This window comes from Pristiophorus japonicus, chromosome 9 (assembly GCF_044704955.1).
Source record: "Pristiophorus japonicus isolate sPriJap1 chromosome 9, sPriJap1.hap1, whole genome shotgun sequence".
In the NCBI taxonomy this organism is placed as follows: domain Eukaryota; kingdom Metazoa; phylum Chordata; class Chondrichthyes; family Pristiophoridae; genus Pristiophorus; species Pristiophorus japonicus.
This window is the reverse complement of record NC_091985.1, coordinates 205,763,497-205,787,509: the sequence shown is the minus strand read 5'-3', so window position 1 is coordinate 205,787,509 and position 24,013 is coordinate 205,763,497. Positions and strand designations below refer to the sequence as shown.

The following is a 24,013-nucleotide window of genomic DNA, read 5'->3' as shown; positions in this document are numbered from 1 at the left end:
GGTCCATTCTGTGTCTCTCAATCCCTGGCACTGTTTGTGGGTGTGGGGTCCATTCTGTGTCTCTCAATCCCTGGCACTGTTTGTGGGTGTGGGGTCCATTCTGTGTCTCTCAATCCCTGGCACTGTTTGTGGGTGTGGGGTTCACTATGTCTCTGTTAGAATGGTGATGTGTATGAGTGCGAGAGTTATTATGTAATTGACAGTCTCTTGTTGTCAGCTATTCTTGCTGTGTGACTGTTGGATTCTGTTCCTTCTTTCGGCCTATGCTAGTTTGAGATTATCTGTGATTATCTCAGGAGGAGATTTGGTTCAGTCCATTACCTCCGTTTCTCTGCTCTTGTATGTTAGTTGCTGGGTTTGAGAGTCAGTGTACAGACCCCATTGTGGATTGACACCGTGTCAGTCAGTCCTTGTGTGTGAGTAAGGGAGTGAAAATGGATCTGCCTCTCAGAGCGTTATGTTTGGACTTTGAAACAACATCTTATTGTACTGTTCCAAGTGACTGTGGGATTCATAATGTAACTCTGGGATTCGGATCACTGTGGGACTAGACAGCTTCTGCTACCTGTGACAATATGATTGAGGTCAGTTCTGTGTCTCTGCGCTCTGTGAGTGATAATGTACTTACTGTGTGTGAGAAGGAGCTGCCTGCACTGTTCCTTGTGTTCCAGGTGGCGGAAAGATCACATTTATTCTGGGGGTGAAGTAATTTGCTCTGAGAATAATAATATGAGAAAAATATTAGGTACAAGTCATGGACAGGTGCCTGTAGACTATAACAATAAAGTTATAATTAATGTGTTTCTTTATAATAAAGTAAAGTATCTGGAGAGAGGAATGCGCGATACAAACAGTGACATTGTCTGACCTCACTGCAGTACAGTGGCACTCAGATACTCTCATCATCATCATCATCATCATAGGCAGTCCCTCGAACCAGGATGACTTGCTTCCACGTGAGCTCACAGATGTTTCAATGAAGGACCTGATATTCCAGTCCTGACTCCAATTGAAAGGGTGGAAGATGCCTGTGCGTGGATTTTTTTTAACGTGTGGTGACCGTTGCACATCAGCCACCACACAGGCTTGACAGAGCTTTATCCAGTGGCAAGGGTAGACCAGGACTGGAGACCTGCTCGGCTGCACGGACCTAGTGCGCACAGACCCAGTGTGGGCTGGCCTGTGCTGCCCCTGGGCCATCGGCTCTTCTGAGCCTTGTACCCTCATTCGCCACACCTCCGTCACAATCTCTCGCGCTCCTCCGCCACAAACATTCGCCGCACCTCCGCCATGATCTCCCACCGCACATCCACACCAAACATTCGCCGAACCTCCGCCACGATCACCCACCGAATCTCAGCCACGATCCCTCAATGACCCTCCACCTCGATCACTCACCGCACCTCCGCCACGACCATGAGCAGAGGAGCGGGACGGTTGTGGCGGAGGTGTGGCGAGTGATCAGATTCCCCACACCAGCTGTGTCAGACGGTTCTATAGTAAGTTATCAGCATCCAGACACAACCCAAACCCAGCACTGGTCCATGAATGGGACCACCCGACTGGCACAGTCCAGGTTTATATCTCCCACTCCCATGGGACAATCTGTAAAATTCTGAATCGCTTCCTGGATTATAACCACAGGTACCTGGGCTGTACAACAATTGTTTTCAGTCTAATGAAACAGAGCTGAGAGCCTGTACAGTTAACAGAATGTCACAGATGTATCTGAGGGAGCGACAATGTATCTCTCGATCACCAGCAACACGGTTCTAGAGAATTCAACACACCGAAACAAAATAACCGATTATTGAAATGTCTCCTGTCACACTCCTCTCCTGGTGCCTGCAATAGATGCACTTTGTGACACTCCTCAGTCAGGCTGTGTTTCCACTGTTCAATGTCCAAGAACAACAGACACTGAGATTGGAACTGAATCAGGAACATTCACTACTGATTTGGGGAAAGAAGGCAGCACTGATTTGAAAGAGCGAGGTGATTTACTTTCTCTGTTACCTTACACCGTACACACACAGCCCGAGAATGGCCTCTCCCTTCCCCCACTCACTCCATGTTCCAGAACTAATTCCTGCTCCACACCACCTCTTACAGACAGCCCCCGACTGCCGCTGAACTTACCCCGACTCAAAGCCCATCTGTGGACACGGTCCCAATGTGATGAGCTGCTGTAAGGAGGCTGCTGTTTGCTCCCTTACTCGGGCCCGGGATATCTCCGCTTCCTGATGTGTTCAACGATCATCAGCCCAGCACAGAGGAAACGGCAGCCGCTGACAGAGCTGGGGGAGGGGAGCTCACATGGGCCCTTCCCATCGGTTTAAACACTAGGCGGTGAGAGGGGGGAGCAGCATGTATTTAGTGCATGCTCAGACCATCTTTTTGTCACTATTTAAATCAGCAAAAATGGGATTGTTTCACAAGTTGCTTTTATCACTAATTAAATGGGCCACATTGAGAGAATTTTAATTATAATCCGAATTACCAACAAAATGATTCGGTGAGCCGGACACTGGAGTGGGATTTCCTAGAGAGTTTTACTCTTTCTGTCAGTCTCTGGTGTGTGAGTTTGTCCCTGTCAGGGACTATGATAGGGGACTATGGGTTTTACTTGCTGCATATTATTGTTCTGATAACTGGGTGTGGGTTTTATTCTGTACCTGTCAGTCTCTGCTATGTGAGTGTGTGTTTTATTCTGTATCTCTTAGTTTCTGCTATGTGAGTGTGGGTTCAATTCTGTTCCTATCAGTTTATGCTATGGGAATGTGGGTTTAATTCTGTACCTGTCAGTCTCTGCTATGCGAGTGCGGGTTTTACTCTACCTGTCAGCTTCTAGTATGAGAGTGTAGGTTTTTTTTGTACCCGTCAATCTCTGGAATGTGAGTTTGGGTTTATTCTATTTTAACCTGTCTATGAAACCTGCTCCCTCGCGGCATAGGTGTCCTCTGGAAATAAACTCAGCAGATCAGTACGTGTCGCTTGCCGATTATTCAAAAGTTTCAGATAAATGCACAAAATGACCAAACTGCTTCAAAAACAGACACGGGCTGTCAAAAATAATGGAAAACAAGGCCCAGTAGATTTAGAGAGAGAGCTCGGGCTGGTGGGAATCCATCACTGGATCGTTCACACAAGCCGAGTGGATTAATTTGGTGATAGTACGAATTCACTGGTAGGTATTCGGTGAGTAAGGTAAATAATCACCAGATTGGAATATAGCTTTTTCTTGTAACATCACAGATATGTGGATTGCAAGCAGGGTGGAGGAATTTGGTGATAGTAGGAATTCATTGCAAATTATTGACCTGGTTAGGAAATTGACTGAGCTGTAGGAGACAGAGGGTAGGGACAAAGGTTGGTTCTCAAGTTGGCAGGATGTGGTGTCCCACAGGGATCTGTGTTGGGGATTCAACTATTCCCAGTATTTATTAATGACTTAGTTGATGGCAATAGAAAGTCATATATCTAAATTTGCCGCTGACACAAAAAAAAGATGGCATTGCAGGCAGTGTAGTTGAAAGCATCAAATTTCAAAGGGATAGCGATAGATTAAGTTAATGAGCAAAACTGCGTCAAATCGATTTCAATGTAGACAAATGTGAGGTCATCCACTTTGGACCTAAAAAGGATACAAGAGGGTACTTTCTAAATGATAAAAAGCTAAAAACAGTGGAGGTCCACAGAGACTTGGGAGTCCAGGTACAGAGATCATTAAAATGTCATGAACAAGTACAGAAAATAATCAGAAAGGCTAATGGAACGCTGGTTTTTACATCTAGAGCACTAGAATACTAGGGGGTAGAGGTTATGCTGCAGCTATACAAAGCCCTGGTTAGCCAACACCTGGAGCACTGTGAGCAGTTCTGGGCACCATGCCTTAGGAAGGTTATATTGGCCTTGGAGCGAGTGCAGCGTAGATTTACCACAATGATACTTGGACTCCAAGATTTAAGGTATGAGGAAAAATTACACAAATTAGGGCTGTATCTCCTAGAATTTAGGTTAAGGGCTGATCTGATCGAAGTTTAAGATATTAAGCGGAACAGATGGGGTAGAGAGAGAGAAACTATTTCCGCTGGTTGGGGATTCTAAGACTCGGGACAGTCTAAAAATTAGAGCCAGAACTTTTAGCAGTGAAATGAGGAAACACATGTACACATAATGGGTGGTAGAAGTTTGGAACTTGCTTCCTCAAACACCAATTGATGCTAGGTCATTTGTTAATTTTAAATCGGAGATTGATAGCTGTTTGTTAACTAAAGGTATTAAAGGATCTGGTCAAAGGTGGGTATATGGAGTAAGGTCACAGATCAGCCATCATCTCATTGAATTGGGGAACAGGCTCGAGGGGCTCAATGGCCTACTCCTGTTCCTATGGAGCAGTTGCCAGGACCGGTGAAATAATCCAAATAGAGATTCATTTGCTGAGACTCTGCAGCAGTTGTTTTCTGCTGTTAAATACCAGAATCAAATTGATCAGAATGCACCAATTGAAACAGAAAATTCAGCACTTTCTGGGGAGGTGAATGGCCGAGACACATTGATACTGAACTGCATTTAGTGAGCAACAGAACAAGGAGGAAGAGACAATCTCACACAGACACATACACACACGTAGAGACATACCCACAGAAGCACATACACAAGCACGTACACATTCATATATCAAAATATATACATACACATACACAGCTACAAAGATTGACACACATACACTTCTCTAACGGCGAGAAGCTCGGAGCTGTGGATGAGCAGAGATTTTTCGGGGGAGGGGTATAAAAAGATACGGAGGTAAAGCAGGTGGAAGGAGTTGAGAATGTGAATAGAAGAGTTGTGAATGTGTCAGTTGAATAGGATCATGGGAAGATGGCTAAAAGAAAATGTCAAGCTGAGATATTTGCAATGTCGACACAAAAAGGGGTTACTCAGAGTTGTGGTCAAACACGAGTTACGCAAAAAGCAAAGTCAGGCATGAGTCAGACGAGGGGCTGCTAATAACCAGCCATAAAATAGGGAAATGCTATGTAAAATCGAAACTATAAACACATCCCTGGAGCCCGCCCTATTTGGAGAGTTGTTAGCCTGCAATTGGGTATGCTATTGGGGGAAGTCGACCAATGATTGTATAAACTGAGTGTCACTCAAATACGTTCTGCTGTAACAATGTATAAATATTGAGCTTTTGTACTGTTACGGGCCGTGTCAGGAGAGAGGTGGACAGGCTCAAATCGAGGGTGTTCCCTTTATCTTAACAGGTCCCGGCCGGAGAATCTCTAATAAAGGTCTTATGTTGCTAAGACTAAAAGTGTTCGTGTGTCAGTGAATTCGCTGAAACAGATTGAAGGGAAAAGAATCCAGTATCTACAGAGTTAAGAGACAGATCAGCCCTGATCTCACTGAATGGGGGAACAGGCTTGAGGAGCTGAATGGCCTGTTCCTGTTCCGATGTTCCTTCTTCCAGTTTATCTCCAGTGTCACTATCAAGCACTCCCAGGGCACATCCTCATTATCTTGGCATTACTACTGTCACTCTGTCCCCAGCCCTACTCCAAACCATTTCTGTTCCTGAATTTATAAACTAGGAAAATGTAGAAACGATAAATCCTCAGGACTGGATGAATTGCATCCGCGCAAACTAAACCATGCAAAGGAAGAGCCCATCGAGAGAATTGTGTTCAGTTCTGGACCTCATGAATGATGTATTAGCTTTGGCGGGTGTGCAGCACAGATTCAGCAGATTGATACCGGGGCTAAAAGGATTAAATTATGAGGGCAGGTGGCATAGACAAGTCTTTTACTTCCTTGAAGATAGAAAATGAAGGATGATATCATTGACACGTTTAAGATGATAGAGAGATACTATTTCATCTGGTGGGAGAGTCCAGAACAAGGGGAATAAACTTAAAAGTTAAAGCTAGGCCATTCAGGAGTGAGGCCAGAATGCACTTCTTCACACAAAGGTCAGTCGCAATCTGTAAATCTCTCCCCCAAAAAGCTGGAGCTCAACTGAAACATTCAAGACTCAGACTGACTGATTTTTGTTAGGTTGGGTTCTGTGTCTGTATATTGACACACAAAGACAAACACACACACAAACATGCTGAAACACACACATGGGTGAAGGGTGCAGGTGGACTGAAAGGGATTAAGCAGACTTTTAAAGGCACTTGTTCGTCAGTCCATCTGCCAATTTCGTGCCTGGTTTGGTACAAATCTGACCTCTCACCAAGGACTCTGTTTGAACTCACCACATTCATTTTACACAAGTCCTTCAGATTGGTAGGGGTGAAAGGTCAGTATTTTGACCCTTTGTGACACCCAGCTCATTGCTGAAGATTGTTTCGAGTGCTGTACCATGTGTTTTCAGAATTCACTATAAAATTACATAGTATTTACTTCACAGAAACAGGTCATTCTGCCCAACATGTCCATGACGGTGTTTATGCTCCACACGAGCATTCTCTCACCTTAGTTCACCTCACCCTATCATATCCTTCTATTCCTTGCTCTCTCATGTACGTATCTAGCTTCCCCTTAAAGGCGCTCAGCTATTCACCTTAACTCTACGTGCTAGCAAGCTCTACATTCTAACCACTCTCTGGGTAAAGAGGTTTCTCCTGAATTTCTTATTGGATTTATTAGTGACTATCTTATATTTAGTTCCTAGTTTTGGACTCCTCACAAGTGCGAACATCTTCTCTACATCTATCCTAACAAACAGCTACATAATTATAAAGATCTCTATGAGCCTTCTCTTTTCTAGAGAAAGAGCCCCAGCATGTTCAGCCATTCTGGATACTTATAACCTCTCATTTCTGGTGTCATCCTTGGAAATCTTTTTTGCAACAGCCACAGTGCCTGTATATCTTTTTCATAATATGGAGACCAAAACTGAACACAGTATTCCAAGTGTGGTCTAATCAAGGTTCTATATACGTTTAACAAAACTTCTCTGCTTTGTAATTCTCTTACTCTAGAAATGAGACCCAGTGCTTTATTTACATTTCCATTGCCTTGTTAACCTGCTTTTAATGATTTGTGCATCTGTTCCCCTCGATCACTGGTGGGCAAAATACAGCCCATGGGCCATATCTGGCCCGCCAAGACATTCTATCCGTCCTGCTGGATGGGACAGAAATAGAACGCGAGCCAGATCTCGAGCTGCACATTCGTCTATCCATTTTCACTTCTCATGAGTCAGAGACAGACCCGAACTGCAGCCAAGGAAAAAACATAGTAATATTTCATTTAAATTAATAATTCGCCAAAGCGATTCTCTCTGGCCTGATCTTAAAAAGGATCCGTTGAGTAATTCTAGGTGCCAATGGCAGACATCAGTACCCAGAATGCACTGCGTACTAGAATATGCCCTATGCAATTTAGAGTGGAGTCATGGCTGCTCATCTCCACAAATCTTTTACCGAAGAAAGTGACTGGCGCTGCATCTTTCTTCTCCCGGTACAATGGCAGGGGAGTTCTCATCTCGCACAAATTGGGACAGCATTAGTAATCTTTGCAGAGGGACATAATGATGACTGAGGTGGGAAAATGATGCTGACATAGGCTCTAAAGGGGCTACAGTTCTATTTCACAGCACTGATTTACAGAGACCAGAAGATACCACAACATTTTCAACTTTTATCTTTGATTCGGTCCAAGTCAGCATGGATTTATGAAAGAGAAATCATGCTTGAGAAATCGTCTAGAATTGTTTGAGGATGTAACTAGTAGAATGGACAAGAGAGAGCCTGTGGATGTGGCGTATTTAGACTTTCAAAAGGCTTTTGACAAGGTCCCACTCAAGAGATTATGTGCAAAATTAAAGCACATGGTATTGGGGGTAATATACTGATGTGGTTGGCAGACAGGAAGCAAAGAGTAGGAATAAACAGGTCTTTTCAGAATGGCAGGCAGTGACTAGTGGGGTACCGCAAGGTTCAGTGCTGGGACCCCAGTTATTTACAATATACATTAATGATTTAGACGAAGGAATTGAATGTAACATCTCCAAGTTTGCAGATGACACTAAGCTGGGTGGCAGTGTGAGCTATGAGGAGGATGCTAAGAGGCTGCAGGGTGACTTGGACAGGTTAGGTAAGTGGGCAAATACATGGCAGATGCGATATAATGTAGATAAATGTTTGGTGGTAAAAACAGGAAGGCAGATTATCTGAATTATGACAGGTTAGTAAAAGGGGAGGTGCAACGAGACCTGGATTTCATGGTACATCAGTCATTGAAAGTTGGCATACACGTACAGCAGGCGGTGAAGAAGGCAAATGGCATGTTGGCCTTCATAGCGAGAGGATTTGTGTATAGGAGCAGAGAGGTCTTACTATAGTTGTTCAGGGCCTTGGTGAGGCCACACCTTGAATATTGTGTACAGTTTTGTTCTCCTAATCTGAGGAAAGACATTCTTGCTATTGAGGGAGTGCAGCGAAGGTTCACTAGACTGATTCCTGGGCTGACAGGACTGACATATGAAGAAAGACTGGATCGACTAGGCTTATATTCAATGAAATTTAGAAGAATGATAGGGGATCTCATAGAAACATATAAAATTCTGACGGGATTGGACAGGTTAGATGCAGGAAGAATGTTCCCGATGTTAGGGAAGTCTAGAACCAGGGGTCATAGTCTAAGGATAAGGGGTAAGCCATTTAGGACCGAGATGAGAAGAAACTTCTTCACTCAGAGAGTTGTGAGCATGTGGAATTATCTACCACAGGAAGCTGTTGAGGCCAGTTCGTTAGATATATTCAAAAGGGAATGAGATGTGGCCCTTACGGCTAAAGGGATCAAGGGGTATGGAGAGAAAGCAGGAATGGGGTACTGAAGTGCATGATTATAATGAATGGTGGTGCAGCCTCGAAGGGCCGAACAGCCTACTCCTGCACCTATTTTCTATGTTTCTATGTTTCATTTATAAGCAGTACCGGATACAAGTTGTGTGTGTAAGATAGCATCTGACTACTACATGAATTTATGTTTATGCAATGTTTTATTTTTTTGTGCACGGTCCCTTTAAATGTGCTGCACAGCCGGGCACGATGCAGCTGCACATGCGCAGTGTCTCTTCCAGTGGCAGGAGCTGGGTATCAGTCTGTGCGGGACCCAGCGATTGGTGGAATATTGGTAGGCGGCACTCAACAGCTCACCAAAACTTTGTTAAGTGGCCCTCCAGCCCAAATAATTGCCTACCCTGCCCGAGATCTCTTTGCTCCTCAACACCATTTAGATACTTTTTTCCCGAAAATGGAGTACTTGCATTTATATTGCACCTTTCACCACCACCACATATCTCAAAACAAAGCTTTAAAGCAAATGAAGTACTTTTGGAGCGTAGCCATTGTTGTAATGTGGGAAACTCAGCACCAATTTGCACACAGCAAGCTCCCACAAACAGCAATGTGATGAGAACATAAGAAATAGGAGCAGGAGTAGGCCATTCGGCCCATTGAGCCTGCTCCGCCATTCAATAAGATTATGGCTGTTCTGATCATGGACTCAGCTCCACTTCCCTGCCCGCTCCCTATAACCCTGTATTCCCTTATCACTCAAAAATCTGTCTATCTCCACCTTAAAGATATTCAAAGACCCAGTCTCCACAGCTCTCTGGGGCAGAGAATGCCACAGATTTACAACCCTCAGAGAAGAAGTTCCTCCTCATCTCAGTTTTAAATGGGCCCCTTATTCTGAGACGATGTCCCCGAGTTTTAGTTCCCCTATGAGTGGAAATATCCTTTGTGCATCCACCTTGTCGAGCCCTCTCATTATCTTGTATGTTTCGATATAATCACCTCTCATTCTTCTGAACTCCAATGTGTATAGGCCCAATCTACTCAACCCATCTTCATAAGTCAACCTAATGAACCTTCTCTGAACAGCCTCTAATGCAAGTATATCCTTCCTTAAATACAGAGACCAAAACTGTATGCAGTACTCCAGGTGTGGCCTCACCAATACCCTGTACAGTTGTAGCAGAACTTCTCTGCTTTTATACTCTATCCCCCTTGCAATAAAGGCCAACATTCCATTTGCCTTCCTGATTACGTGCTGTACCCCATACTAACTTTTTGTGTTTCATGCACAAGGATGCCCAGGCCCCTCGGTACTGTAGCACTTTGCAATTTTGCTCCATTTAAATAATAATTTGCTTTTTAATTCTTTCTGCGAAAGTGGACAACCTCAGACTTTCCCACATTATACTCCATCTGCCAAATCTTTGCCCACTCACTTAGCCTATCTATATCCTCTGCAGATTTTGTGTGTCCTCCTCACAACTTGCTTTCCCACCCATCTTTGTATCATCAGCAAACTTGGCTACATTACACTCGGTCCCTTCATCCAAGTCATTAATATAAATTGTAAATAGTTGAGGACCAAGCACCCTGCGACACCCCATCATTCACTGTTGGCCAACTGGAAAATGACCCATTTATCCCGACTCTCTGTTTTCTGTTAGTTAGCCAATCCTCTACCCATGCAAATATATTGCCCCCTATCCCGTGAACTTTTATCTTGTGCAGTAACCTTTTATGTGGCACCTTATCGAATGCCTTCTGGAAATCCAATTAAACCACATCCACTGGTTCCCCCTTATCCACCCTGCTCGTTACATCCTCAAAGAGCTCCAGCAAATTTGTCAAACATGATTTCCCTTTCATAAAACCATGCTGACTCTGCTTGATTGAATTATGCTTTTCCAAATGTCCTGCTACTGCTTCCTTAATAATGGACTCTAGCATTTTCCCAATGACAGATGTTAGGCGAACTGGTCTATAGTTTCCTGCTTTTTGTCTGCCTCCTTTTTTAAATAGGGGCGTTACATTTGCGGTTTTCCAATCCACTGGGACCGCCCCAGAATCCAGGGAATTTTGGTAGATTACAACCAATGCATCCAGTATCTCTGCAGCCACCTGTTTTAAGACCCAAAGATGTAAGCCATCAGGTCCTGGGGACTTGTCTGTCTTTAGTCCCATTATTTTACCAAGTACTACTCCATTAGTGATAGTGTTAAGTTCCTCCCTCCATATAGTCCTTTGTTATTCCACTATTGGGATGTTTTTAATGCCTTCTACCGTGAAGACCGATGCAAAATATTTGTTCAACGTCTCTGCGATTTCCCTGTTCTCCATTATTAATTCCCCATCTCATCCTCTAGGGGATAACGACCAGACAATCTGTTTTTGTAATGTTGAAGGATAAATACTGGCCAGGAAACCAGGAATAACTCCTCTGCGCTTCCTCGAAATAGTGTCATGGGACCTTTCACATGCACCTGAGGGAGCAGACGGGGCTGTGGTTTAACGTCGCTTCTGAAAGACGGCACCTGATAGTGCAGCACTCCCTCAGCATTGCACTGGATTGTACCCACAATCTTATAACTCAGAGGTGAGAGTGCTACTCACTGAGCCACAGCTGACACAGCTGAGTACCTGGCCTCCTTATTCCACCTACCAAAATGCACCACGTCACAGCTATTTATATTGGAAGTAGAATCATAGAAGTTTACAGCACGGAAGGAGGCCATTTTGGCACATCGTGCCGGCCAACAAGAGGCTATCCAGCTGTAACCCTGCAGGTTACGACACTTCAAGTGCACATCCAAGTATTTTTTAATGTGGGTGAGGGTTTCTGCCTCTACCACCCTTTCAGGCAGTGAGTTCCAGAATCCCACAACCCTCTGCGTGAATAAATTTCCCCTCAAATCCCCTCTAAATCTTCTACCAATTATTTTAATTTATGCCCACTGGTTGTTGAACCCTCTGCTTAGGGAAATAGGTCCTTTCTATCTACAATATCTAGGCCCTCATAATTTTATACACCTCAATGAGGTCTCCTCTCAGCCTCCTCTGTTCCAAGGAAAACAAATCCAGCCTATCCAATCTGTCCTCATAGCCAAGATTCTCCACTCCCGGCAACAGCCTCATAAATCTCCTCTGTACCCTCTCCAGTGCAATCATGTCCTTCCTGTAATGTGGTGACCAGAACTGCACACAGTACTCAGCTTTTTTTAAAAAAAAACAGTTCAAGCATAACCCCCTGCTCTTGTATTCTGTGCCTCGGCTAATAAAGGCAAGCATTCCGTATGCATTCTTAACCACCTTATCTACCTGTACTGCTACTTTCAGGGATCTGTGGACATGCACTCCAAGGTCCCTTTGTTCCTCTACACTTCTCAGTGTCCGACCATTTAATGTGTATTCCCTTTCCTTGTTAGCCCTCCCCACATGCATTACCTCACACTTCTCTGGATTAAATTCCATTTGCCACTGTTTTGACCAGTTGATTGATATCTTCCTGCAGTCCTCAGCTTTCTTCATTATCAACCACACAGCCGATTTTAGTATCATCTGCAAAATTCCTAATCATACTCCCTATATTCAAGTATATCACAAAAAGCAAGGGACCTAGTACTGAGCCCTGCGGAACCCCACTGGAAACATCCTTCCAGTCACAAAAACATCCATCAACCATTACCCTTTGCGTCCTGCCTCTGAGCCAATTTTGGATCCAACTTGCCACTTTGCCCTGGATCTCATGGGCTTTTACTTTCGTGACCAAACTGCCATGTGGGACTATCATGAAAAGCTTTGCTAAAAGATATATACACTACATCATACGCTTGGCCCTCATCCACCCTCCTGGTTACCTCCTCGAAAAATGCAATCAAATTAGTTAGACACGACCTTTCCTTAACAAATCCGTGCTGACTGTCCTTGATTAAGCCGTGTCTTTCTAAGTGAAGATTTATCCTGTCCTTCAGGATTTTTTCCAATAATTCTCCTACCACTGAGGTTGGGCTGACTGGTTTGTAATTACTCGGTCTATCCCTTTCACCCTTCTTAAACAAAAGTACCACATTAGTAGTCCTCCAGCACCATATCTAAAGCCAGAGAGGATTGGAAAATGGTGGTTGAGCAGTTATAATGAGGGATGTTCAAGAGGCCAGAATTTGAGGAGCAAGATATCTTGTGGGGTTGTGAGGCTGAAAAAGATGAGAGAGATAGGGAGGAGCGAGACCATGGAATGATTTGTAAACAAGGATGAGAATTTTGAAATCGAGGCTTTGTTTAACTGGGAGCCAATGTAGGTCAGAAAGCACAGGAGTGATGGGTGATCTTGACTTGATGCGGGTTAGTACATGGGGGGCTGAGATTTGGATGACTTCAAATTTACGTAGTGAGGAATGTGGGAGACCGGCCAGGAGTGAGTTGGAGTAGTCAAGCCTAGAGATAACAAAGGCATGGATGAGGGTTTCAGCAGCACAAGAGCTGAGGCAGGAGCGGAGGTGGGTAATGTTATGGAGGTGGAAAAAGGTGGTTTTAGTTATGCCATGGATATGTGGCTGGAAACTCATTTCAGGGTCAAATATGACACCTAGGTTGTGAACAGTCTTGTTCTCCCTCAGATTGATGGTAAGGAGAGCGATGGAGTCAGTGGTTAGGGAACGCAGTTTGTGGCGGGGACCAAAGATAATGGCTTCGGTCTTCCCAATAGTTAATTGGAGAAAATTTCTGCTCATCCAGTACTGGATGTCGGACAAGCAATCTGACAATTTAGATACCAAGCATGGGTCAAGACAAGTGGTGGAGAGGTAGAGCTGGGTATCATCAGCGTACATGTAGAAACTGACTCTGTGTTTTCAGATGATATCTCCAAGGGGCAGCATATAGATGAGAAATAAGAGGGAAACAAGGACAGATCTTTAGGGGACACCAGAGGTAACAATGCAGGAGTGGGAAGAGAAGCCATTGCACGATATTTTCTGGCTATGATTAGATAGGCAAGAATGGAACCAGGCGAGTGCAGTCCCACCTAGCTGGACATTGATGGAGAGGCGTTGGAGGAGGATGGAGTAGTCAACTGTGTCAGGTGCAGCAGAGGTTAGAACCTAAAGCAAGTTTTCCACTAGATTAACAGTGACTCCAATTCACTTATGTTATAAGAACACAAAAAATAGGAGCAGGCCATTCGGCCCCTCGAGCCTGATCCACCATTCAATAATGTCATAGCTGATCTTCTACCTCAACTCCACTTTCCTCATATCCCTTCACCCCTTAATATTCAAAAATGTATCAAGCTGCCTTGAATATACTCAAACACTGAGCATCCATAGCCCTTTGGGGGAGAGACTTCCAAAGATTCACCATCCTCTGAGTGAAGAAATGTATCTTCATCTCAGTCCTAAATGGCCGACACTTATTCTGAGATTGTGACTCCTGGTTCCAGACTCCCAGCCAGAGGAAATATCCTTCCTGCATCTACCCTGTCAAGCCCTTTAAGAATTGTGTATGTTTCAATTAGATCACCTCTCATTCTTCTAAACTACAGAGAATATAGGCCTAATCTACTCAATCTCTCTTCATAGGACAATCCCCCATCCCAGGAATCAGTCTGGTGAACCTCCATTCCTCAATGGCAAGTATATCCTTTCTTAGGCAAGGAGATCAAAACTGTACACAATACTTCAAATGGGGTCTCACCAGGGCAGTATGTAATTGCAGTAAGACATCTTTACTCTTATACTCAAATCCTTTTATAATAAAGGTCAACATACCATTTGCTTTCTTAATTGCTTCCTGTACCTGCAGGTTAACTTTCAGTGATTCATATACATGGACACCCAGGACCCTCTGAACAACAGCATTTTCCAATCTTTCAGCATTTACAAACTACTCTGCTTTTCTATTTTTCCTACCAAAGTGGATAACTTCACATTATATTCCATTTTCCATCTTCTTGCCCACTCACTTAGTCCATCTATATCCCTTTGAAGTTTCTTTGCATTTTGCATCATCCTCACAATTACATTCCCACCTAGCTTTGTATCATCAGCAAACTTGGATATCATCCAAATCAATGATATAGATTGTGAATAGCTGGGGCCCAAGCCCTGATCCTTACCGTACCACTCCACTAGTTACAGCCTGCCAACCCGAAAATTACCCGTTTATTCCGACTCTGTTTTCTGTCCATTAACCAATCCTCAATCCATGCTCGTGTCCACAGTAAATGACACAAGGTCAGCCCGCTGGATGGAACCTCGGGCACCCTGAGCTTGATCTCCGGTGTCTCCAGTCCCGACTGCCCCCTTACATCAGTCTCCCCTCACTTTTATACCCTGCAGTGATCCACCTCTGGCACCTGACTCTTCTTTGTCTTCTCTGCTGGGTTTGGGCAGGAAGCTGGGAAAAGACAGCTGGAACTTCTCTAATCTGTGATTTACAAGGACACTTTCCCTGGTTCCCAGCAGTTACTTTTCTTCAGCAATTTTCTGATTATCCCTAAACTCCCCTGCCTGCTGTTAGTTATTTCTTATAGTTTCATAATTATAGGTATAAACATCACACATTATAATTTAACCTATTCTATTACTCACTCTGGTTTAAGCTTATATTGTCCTTTACTATTTTATGATTTTATAACCAATCCTCAATCCATGTGAGTATATTACCCCCAATCTTATGAGCTCTAATTTTGTTTAATTATCTCTTGTCGAATGCCTTCTGAAAATCCAAATACACCACATCCACTAGTTCCCCCCTTATCTGTTCTGCTAGTTACCACCTCAAAAAACGCTAACAGATTTGTCAAACATGATTTCAGTTTTATAAATCCGTATTGACTCTGCCCAATCCTGTTATTATTTTTAATAGTGCCCTGTTACCACATCCTTATAATAGAATCGAGCATTTTCTTTACTACTGATGTCAGGCTAACTGATCTGTGGTTCTTTGTTTTCTCTCTCCCTCCTTTCTTAAATAGTGGGGTTATATTTGGTACCTTCCAATCCGCACGAAGGGAGAGAGAGCGAATGAGTGAGACAAAGATTGACACGGAAGGGAGAGAGAGCTGGACAGAGTGAGATCAAACAGACAGCAAAGTAAGTGAGACAGAGTGAGACTTAAATCCAAAAGGGGAAGTGGGAGAGACAGAATGAGGCAGAGAAAGAAAGGAAAGAAAGAGAAGGTATTGGCCGGGATGGCAAGGGAGAAGAGAATGGGGCAGAGAGAAGAGAGGGGCGAAAGAGGCGGAGAGAGGTAGACTGAGAGCATAGCAGAAAGAGGAACAGAGAAGCAGAGAAGAGAAAGGTGGAAAGAGTGAGTGACAGTGAGGCAGAGAGAAATGAGAGAGGTAGAGATCTTATTGAATGGCGGAGCAGGCTCGAGGGGCAAAATGGCCTACTCCTGCTCCTATTTCTTATGTTCATAATAGAGCAAATGTGAATTAGAGAGAGAGAGAACAAGGTGGGGGAGAGAGAGAAATTGAGAAAGAAACAGGTGGAGATATGAGAGTGCTTCTTCGGCAGCCCCTCACAAACCCTCGACCTCTACCATCTAGAAGGACAAGGGCAGCAAGCACATGGGAACACCACCACCAGCACGTTCCCCTCCAAGTCACACACCATCCTGATATGTAAGAATATCACCGTTCCTTCGTCGCTGGGTCAAAATCCTGGCACTCCCTCCCTCATCATCATCATAGGCAGTCCCTCGAATCGAGGATGACTTGCTTCCACGTCAAAAAGTTCACAGGTGTTTCAATGAAGGACCTAAAATACCAGGTCCCGTACTACATGTTGAAGGGTGGAAGATGCCTGTGCGTGGATTTTTTTTAACGTGTGGTGTCCGTTGCACACCAGCCACCACAAGGGCTTGACAGAGCTAGGTCTTGGTCCAGTGGCAAGGATTAACCAAAACGACTGGAGACCAGCTCTGCTGCACGGACCTAATGCGCACATATATCGCAGTGTGGACGGCCAGTGCTGCCCCTGGGCTCTCGCCTCTTCTGGTCCCCAAACTCACACCTCTCCTGGGCCCCGGTCATATCCCTCTACAATCTCTCGCCGCTCCTTCGCCCTGACCTCGCCGCTCCATCACATGGACTGCAGCGGTTCAAGAAGGTGGCTCACAACCATCTTCTCAAGGGCAATTAGAGATGGATAATAAATGCTGGCCTTGCCAGCGAAGCCCACATCCCATGAACACATTTTTTTTTTAAAAGTCACCTTCTCTTTTCAAGAGGAAGAGACCCAGCCTGTTCATCCTTTCCTAATAGGCATAACCTCACATTTCTGGTATCATAATTGTAAATCTAATTTCCAATCTCACCAATTCCTCTATATCCTTTTTATAATATAAAGATCACAATTGTACACAGTACTCCAAATGTGGTCTAACCAAGGTTCGATACAAGTTCAGCATAACTTAGCTACTTTTCAATTCAATCGCCCTGGAAATAAACCCGAGTGCTTGGTTTACTCTTTTTAACGGCCTTATTAACCTACGTCGCTACTTTTGGTGATTTTTGCATTTGTATTCCGAGATTACTTTGCTCTTCTGCCCCATTTAGATTCTGGTTTTCCAACTAATATGTGACCTCCTTATTTCTGTTACCAAAATGCAATACCTCACATTTATCAGTGTTGAAATTCATTATATGCCAATTCTGCAAGTATATTAATGTAATAAGACATGTAGTACAGCACGGATTAGATACAGAGTAAAGCTCCCTCCACACTGACCCTTCAAACACTCCCAGGGCATAGACAACACGGGTTAGTGACAAAGTAATGCTCCCTCTGCACTGTCCCATCAAACATTTCCAGGTCATATATAGCACGGGCAAGGTATAGAGTTAAGTTCCCTCGACATATAGAGAGTAAAGCTCCCTTTATACTCCCCATCAAACACTCCCAGGCCAACTACAGCTTGGTTTAGATACAGAGTAAATCTCCTTCTACACCCTCCCAGGGCAGTTTCCAGTGGGCTTCCGGAGGGCTCAGTACTTGGTCCCCTGCTTTTTGTGATATATATATAATCAATGATTTGGACTTGAATGTAGGAGGTATGATTAAGAAGTTTGCAGATGATACAAAAATTGGCCCTGTGCTTGATAATGAAGAAGCGGTAGACTGCAGGAAGGTATCAATGGACTGGTCAGGTGGGCAGAACAGTGTCAAATGGAACTCAATCCGGAGAAGTGTGAGGTAATGCATTTGGGGAGGACTAACAAGGAAATCGAATACACAATAAATGGTAGGACACTGAGAAGTGTCGAGGGACAAAGGGACCTTGGAGTGCATGTCCACAGATTCTAGAAGGTAGCAGGACAGGTAGATAAGGTGGTTAAGAAGGCATACGGGATACTTGCCTTTATTAGCCGAGGCATAGAATAGAAGATTAGGGAGGTTATGCTTGAACTGTATAAAAAACTACTTAGGCCACAGTTAGAGTACTGCGTGCAGTTCTGGTCACCACAGTACAGGAAAGATGTGACTGCCCCAGAGAGGATAGAGGAAATTTACGAGGATGTTGCCTGGACTGGAGAATTTTAGCTATGAGGAAAGATTGGATAGGCTGGGGTTGTTTTCTTTGGAACAGAGGAGGCTTAGGAGACCTAATTGAGGTGTATAAAATTATGAGGGGCCTAGATAGAGCAGATAGGAAGGACCTATTTCCCTCAGAAGAGGGTTGAATAACCAGGGGGCATAGATTTAAAGTAAGTGGTAGGAGGTTTAGTGGGGATTTGAGGAGAAATATTTTCACCAAGGTTGGTGGGGGTCTGAAACTCACTGCCTGAAAGAGTGGTAGAGGCAGAAACCCTCATAGCATTTAAAAAGTACTTGGATATGCACTTGAAGTGCCGCAACCTACAAGGCTACGATCCAAGAGCTGGAAAGTGGGATCAGGCTGGAAAGCTCTTTGTCAGCAAGCACGGACATGATGGGCTGAATGGCCTCCTTCTGTGCTGTAAATTTCTATGATTCTCTGATCGCAAGGCTAGGAGAGACGCTCTTGAAGGTATGGGGAGCTCGGACTTGTCCGTGGGAGTAACAGACGGCAAGAGAACTCAAATAATCCCGAGCAATGCGGTGTTAGTCATGGCTCAGTGGTAGTCTCTGAGTCAGTAGGTTGTGGGTTCAAGTCCACTCCCAGAGCATGGAGCATAAAATCAAAGCCGACATTCCAATGCAGTGCAGAGGGAGCGCTGCACTGTCAGGGGTGCCGTCTTTCACATGAGGCCCCATAAGAGCATAAGAAATAGGAGCAGGAGTAGGCCATTTGGCCCCTCGAATCTGCTCCATCATTTAATGATCATGGCTGATCTGATCTGATCTTGCCTTCAACTCCACTTCCCTGCCCACTCCTCATAACCCTCGACTTCCTTATCGTTCAAAAATCTGTCTATCTCCACCTTAAACATATTTAATGACCCAGCTTCTACAGCTCTCTGAGGTAGCGAATTCCAAAGATTCAGAAGAAATTGCTCCCGATTTCCCTTTTAAATGAGCGACCCCTTATTCTGAAACTATGCCCCCTAGTGTTAGATTCCTCCACAGGGGGAAACATCCTCTCTGCGTCTATCCTGTCAAGCCCTCTCAGAATCTTATATGTTTCAATAAGATCACCTCTCATTCTTCTAAACTCCAATGAATATAGGCCCTACCTGCTCAATCTTTCTTCATGACAACCCTTTCATCTCAGGAATCAACCTCGTGAACCTCCTCTGAACTGCCCCCAATGCAAGTATATCCTTCCTTAAATAAGATGATCAAAACTGTACGCAGTACTCCAGGTGTGGTCTCACCAACAGTGTAGTTGTAGCAGGACTTCCCTACTTTTATACTGCATCTCCCTTGCAATAAAGGCCAACATTCCATTTGCCTTCTTAATTACGCTGTACCTGCAAGATAACTTTTTGTGTATCATGTACAAGGACTCCTCTGTATTGCAGCATTTTCTAATCTCTCCCCATTTAAATAATAATTTGCTTTTTTATTTTTCCTCACATTTTCCCACATTATACTCCATCTGCCAAACTTTTGCCCACTCACTGAGCTGATCTATGTCCCTTTGTAGATTATTTGCGTCTTCCTCACAACTTGCTTTCCCACTTATCTTTGTATCATCAGCATGTTTAGCTACATTCAATCGGTCCCTTCATCCAAGTCATTAATATAGATTGTAAATAGTTGAGGCCCCAGCACTGATCACTGTGGCACCCCACTTGTTACAGTTTGCCAGCCTGAAAATGACCCATTTATCCCTACTCTCTGTTTTCTGTTTGTTAGCCAATCCTCTATCCATGCTAATATATTACCCCCAATCCCGTGAGCTTTTATCTTGTGCAGTAATCTTTTATGTGGCACCTTATCGAATGCCTTCTGAAAATCCAAACACACGACATCTACTGGTTCCCCTTTATCCACCCTGTTCATTACATCCTCAAAGAACTCCATCAAATTTGTCAAACATGATTTCCCTTTCATAAAACCATGCTGACTCTGCTTGACTGCATTATGATTTTCTAAATAATGGACTCCAGCATTTTCCCAATGACATGTTAGTCTAACTGGTCTACAGTTTCCCGCTTTCTGTCTCCCTCCATTCTTAAATAGGGGAATTACATTTGCTATTTTCCAATCTGCTGGGACCTCTCCAGAATCCAGGGATTTTTGGTAGATTACAACCAATGTGGCCACCATCTCTGCAGCCATTTCTTTTAAGACCCTAGGATGCAGGCTATTAGGACCAGGGGACTTGTCCACCTTTAGTCCCATTAGTTTGCCTAGTACCTTTTTTCCCTAGCAATAGTGATTGTTTTAAGTTCTCCCCTCCCAATAGCCCCTTGATTATTATTGGGATGCTTTCAGTGTCTTTTACAGCGAAGACCGATACAAAATATTTATTTAAATTCTCTGCCATTTCCTTGTTTCCCATTATTAATTCCCCAGTCTCCTCTTCTAAGGGACCAACTTAGCTACTCTCTTCCTTTTTATATATCTGTAGAAGCTCTTATTGTCTGTTTTTATATTTCTTGCTAGTTTACTCTCAATCTATTCACTTTTTTTTTCTCGTTGTCCTTTGCTATTTTCTAAAAAGTTCCCAATCTTCTGGCCTTTCATTAATCTTCGCAACATTGTATGCCTTTGTTTTCAATTTGATACCACCCTTTACTTCTTAGTTAGCCATGGATGGTTCATCCTTCTTAGAGTCTTTCTTTCTCATTGGAATATACCTTTGCTGAGTTATGAAATAGCTCCTTAAATGTCTGCCACTCCTTATCTACTGTCTTACCCTTCCTTTGTAATTGCCTTTATTTTTCAGGGCACTATTTTGAGACCCAAGTTTCTCACCCTCAAACCGAATTTGGAATTCTACCATACTATGATCACTCTTCCCAAGAGGATCCTTTACTATGAGATCATGAATTAATCCCAGTCGCATTACACATTACCAATTCTAAAATAGTCTGCTCCCTGGTTGGTTCCACAGCGCATTGTTCTAAGAAAACATCCCGAATACACTATGAACTCTTCCTCAAGGCTACCTAATCTTTATATTGATATATCCAATCAATATAAAGATTTAAATCGTCTATGCTTATTGCAGTACCTTTCTTATAAGCCTCCATTATTTCTTGATTTATATGCTGTCCTGATAGGCTACTCCCACCAGTGACTTCTTTCCCTTATTATTTCTTATCTCCACCCATACTGATTCTACATCTTGATCTTCTGAGAATCAGAACCATCTGACCTCTCAAGTGGGCATAAAAGATTCCATGACGTTATTTCGAAGAAATCTCTCTGGTGTCCTGGCTAACGTTTATCCCTCAACCAACATCACTAAAACAGAGGCCGTGAAAGGCACTTTATAAATACAAAGGAGAAAAGGAACAGTCGATAACAGGACATCAATTAGTCTCCTCTTGGAGAAATCAAGGAATCGACTCACTGTATGTAGGAAACAAAGCTGATTTATTTGATTGTTGTTTGACAGAGGGTGCAGAAAAGATTTACAAGAATGATTCCAGGGATGAGGGACTTCAGTTACATGGATAGACTGGTGAAGCTGGGGTTGTTCTTCTTAGAACAGAGAAGGTTGAGAGGAATTTGATAGAGGTGCTCGAAAATCATGAGGGGTCTGGACAGAGTAGAGAGAAAATATTCCCATTGGCGGAAGGATTGAGAACCAGAGGACACAGATTCAAGGTGATTGGCAAAAGAACCAAAGGCGACATGAGAAAAAAGCGAGTGGTTAGGATCTGGAATGCACGGCCTGAAAGGCTGGTGGAGGCAGATTCAATCGTGGCTTTCAAAAAGGGCATTGGATAAGTACCAGAAATAAAACATTTGCAGGGCCACGGGGAAAGGGTGGGGAGTGGGACTTGCAGAGAGCCGGCACGGACTCGACGGTCCGAAAGGCCTCCTTCTGTGCTGTAACTATTCTATGATTCTATGATATCCAGAAAATTAAACTCCAGCCCAGTTATAGGGATTAATTACACCAGCAGCAACAAACTCCAACTGTCCAAGTGAACAGGGTTCAGTCCTGGATGTGATTAACGGCAACAATAAAAGCAGAATCCAACCCCTGCAGTCACTTGTGAACTCGCTGGTGTAACTGAAGGTTGGATAAACGAGTGAAGCCCTTCCCACACTCGGAGCAGATGAATGGCCTCTCCCCAGTGAGTGCGTTGGTGTGTCAGCAGGTTGGATGAAAGAGTGAAGCCCTTCCCACACTCGGAGCAGATGAACGGCCTCTCCCCAGTGTGAGTGCGTTGGTGTTTCATCAGATCATTTCTGCTTTTATAGCTCCTTTCACAGTCAGAACATTTAAACGGTCTCTTACTGGTGTGAACAAGTTGGTGTTCAGTGAGGTGGGATGAACGAGTGAATGCCTTCCCACACACAGAACAGGTAAAAGGTCTCTCCCCGGTATGAATACGCTGGTGAGCATGAAGCTCGAATGAATTAGTGAATCCCTTTCCACACACAGAGCAGATGAACAGCCTCTCTCCTGTGTGAGCTCGCTGGTGACTCAGATGATGAGATGATTTAGCAAACCGTTTCCCACATACGGGACAGACGGACGGTCTCTCCCCAGTGTGAACTCGCTTGTGTTTAATGAGGTGTGAAGATGCAGTGAATTTCTTCCCACATACGGGAGAGGTAAACGGCCTCTCCCCAGTGTGAACACGCTGGTGTCTCACCAGGCTGGATGAACAAGTGAATCCTTTCTCACACACTGAGCAGGTGAACGGTCTCTCCTCAGTGTGAATTCGCTGGTGTGCCAGCAGGCTGGATGAATAAGTGAATCCCTTCCCACACACAGTGCAGGTGAACGACCTCTCCCCAGTGTGAACTCGCTGGTGTTCAGTGAGGTGGGATGAACGAGTGAATCCCTTCCCACACACAGTGCAGGTGAACGGCCTCTCCCCAGTGTGAACACGCTGGTGTTCAGTGAGGTTGGATGTACGAGTGAATCCCTTCCCACACCCGGGGCAGGTGAATGGCCTCTCCCCGGTGTGACTGCGTCGATGAGTTTCCAGCGCAGAGGGACAATTGAATCCCTTCCCACAGTCCCCACATTTTCTCCATGGTGCGGGTGTCCATGTGTCTCTCCAGGTTGGACGATCAGTTGAAGCCTCGTCCACACACAGAACACGTGTGCGGTTTCTCCCCGCTGTGAATGGTGAGATGTTTTTTCAGGCTGTGTAACTGGTCAAAGCTCTTTCCACAGTCAGTGCACTGGAACACTCTCACTCGGGTGTGTGTGTCTTGGTGCTTTTCCAGTCACACTGATGTTTTAAATCTTTTCCCACAGACAGAACAGACAAACATTTCTCCTTTCACATTCATGATATTCAAGTGAATCGAGTGACTCTGTCAGATCTTGATATGATTGGTTCTAGTTTCCCGTCTGTAAATCCTCCTTTTCTAATATCCTGTAAAAGGTGTTTACAAAAGTCAGCACTGGAAGTGCAGGATAGAAATTGAGGACAGACAATCCTACTTTTTCTGGAACATTCTTTCCTCTCTTGTTCTCCAAAGCTGTAAATTCCCGTTTCACACACTCTCCCTCCACCCTGTGCTGAAATCCAAACTCATCGCACCACCTCCATCATTTCTTTCTTCCATCTGCAGTTTTCTCACTCCCTCTTCTCTGGTGGGGTTCAGTTCTACATTCTGTCTGTGCAGACTGAG

At 44.1% G+C, this 24,013-nt stretch overlaps 1 protein-coding gene and 1 long non-coding RNA gene across 3 annotated transcripts in view; both read right to left on the bottom strand.

Moving 5' to 3' along the window:
- Positions 1–659: 659 nt before the first annotated feature.
- The window catches only part of LOC139273570 (uncharacterized), a 35,295-nt gene continuing 11,941 nt past the window's right edge, over positions 660–24,013 (bottom strand). The window contains exon 3 of one of the 2 annotated variants that reach the window (XR_011595212.1): positions 660–715. This is a non-coding gene — a long non-coding RNA (uncharacterized lncRNA). Of the gene's footprint in view, positions 716–23,948; positions 24,009–24,013 lie in introns of those variants that run through there. The other variant, XR_011595211.1, reaches the window with a different exon arrangement.
- On the bottom strand, positions 21,800–23,917 carry LOC139272871 (zinc finger protein 436-like). The gene is made up of 2 exons (XM_070888976.1): positions 23,914–23,917; positions 21,800–23,507 (listed from the first exon to the last, which is right to left on the bottom strand). Exons 1-2 carry the CDS (start codon positions 23,915–23,917, stop codon positions 22,369–22,371), a joined length of 1,143 nt encoding a protein of 380 aa, XP_070745077.1. The 3' UTR covers positions 21,800–22,368.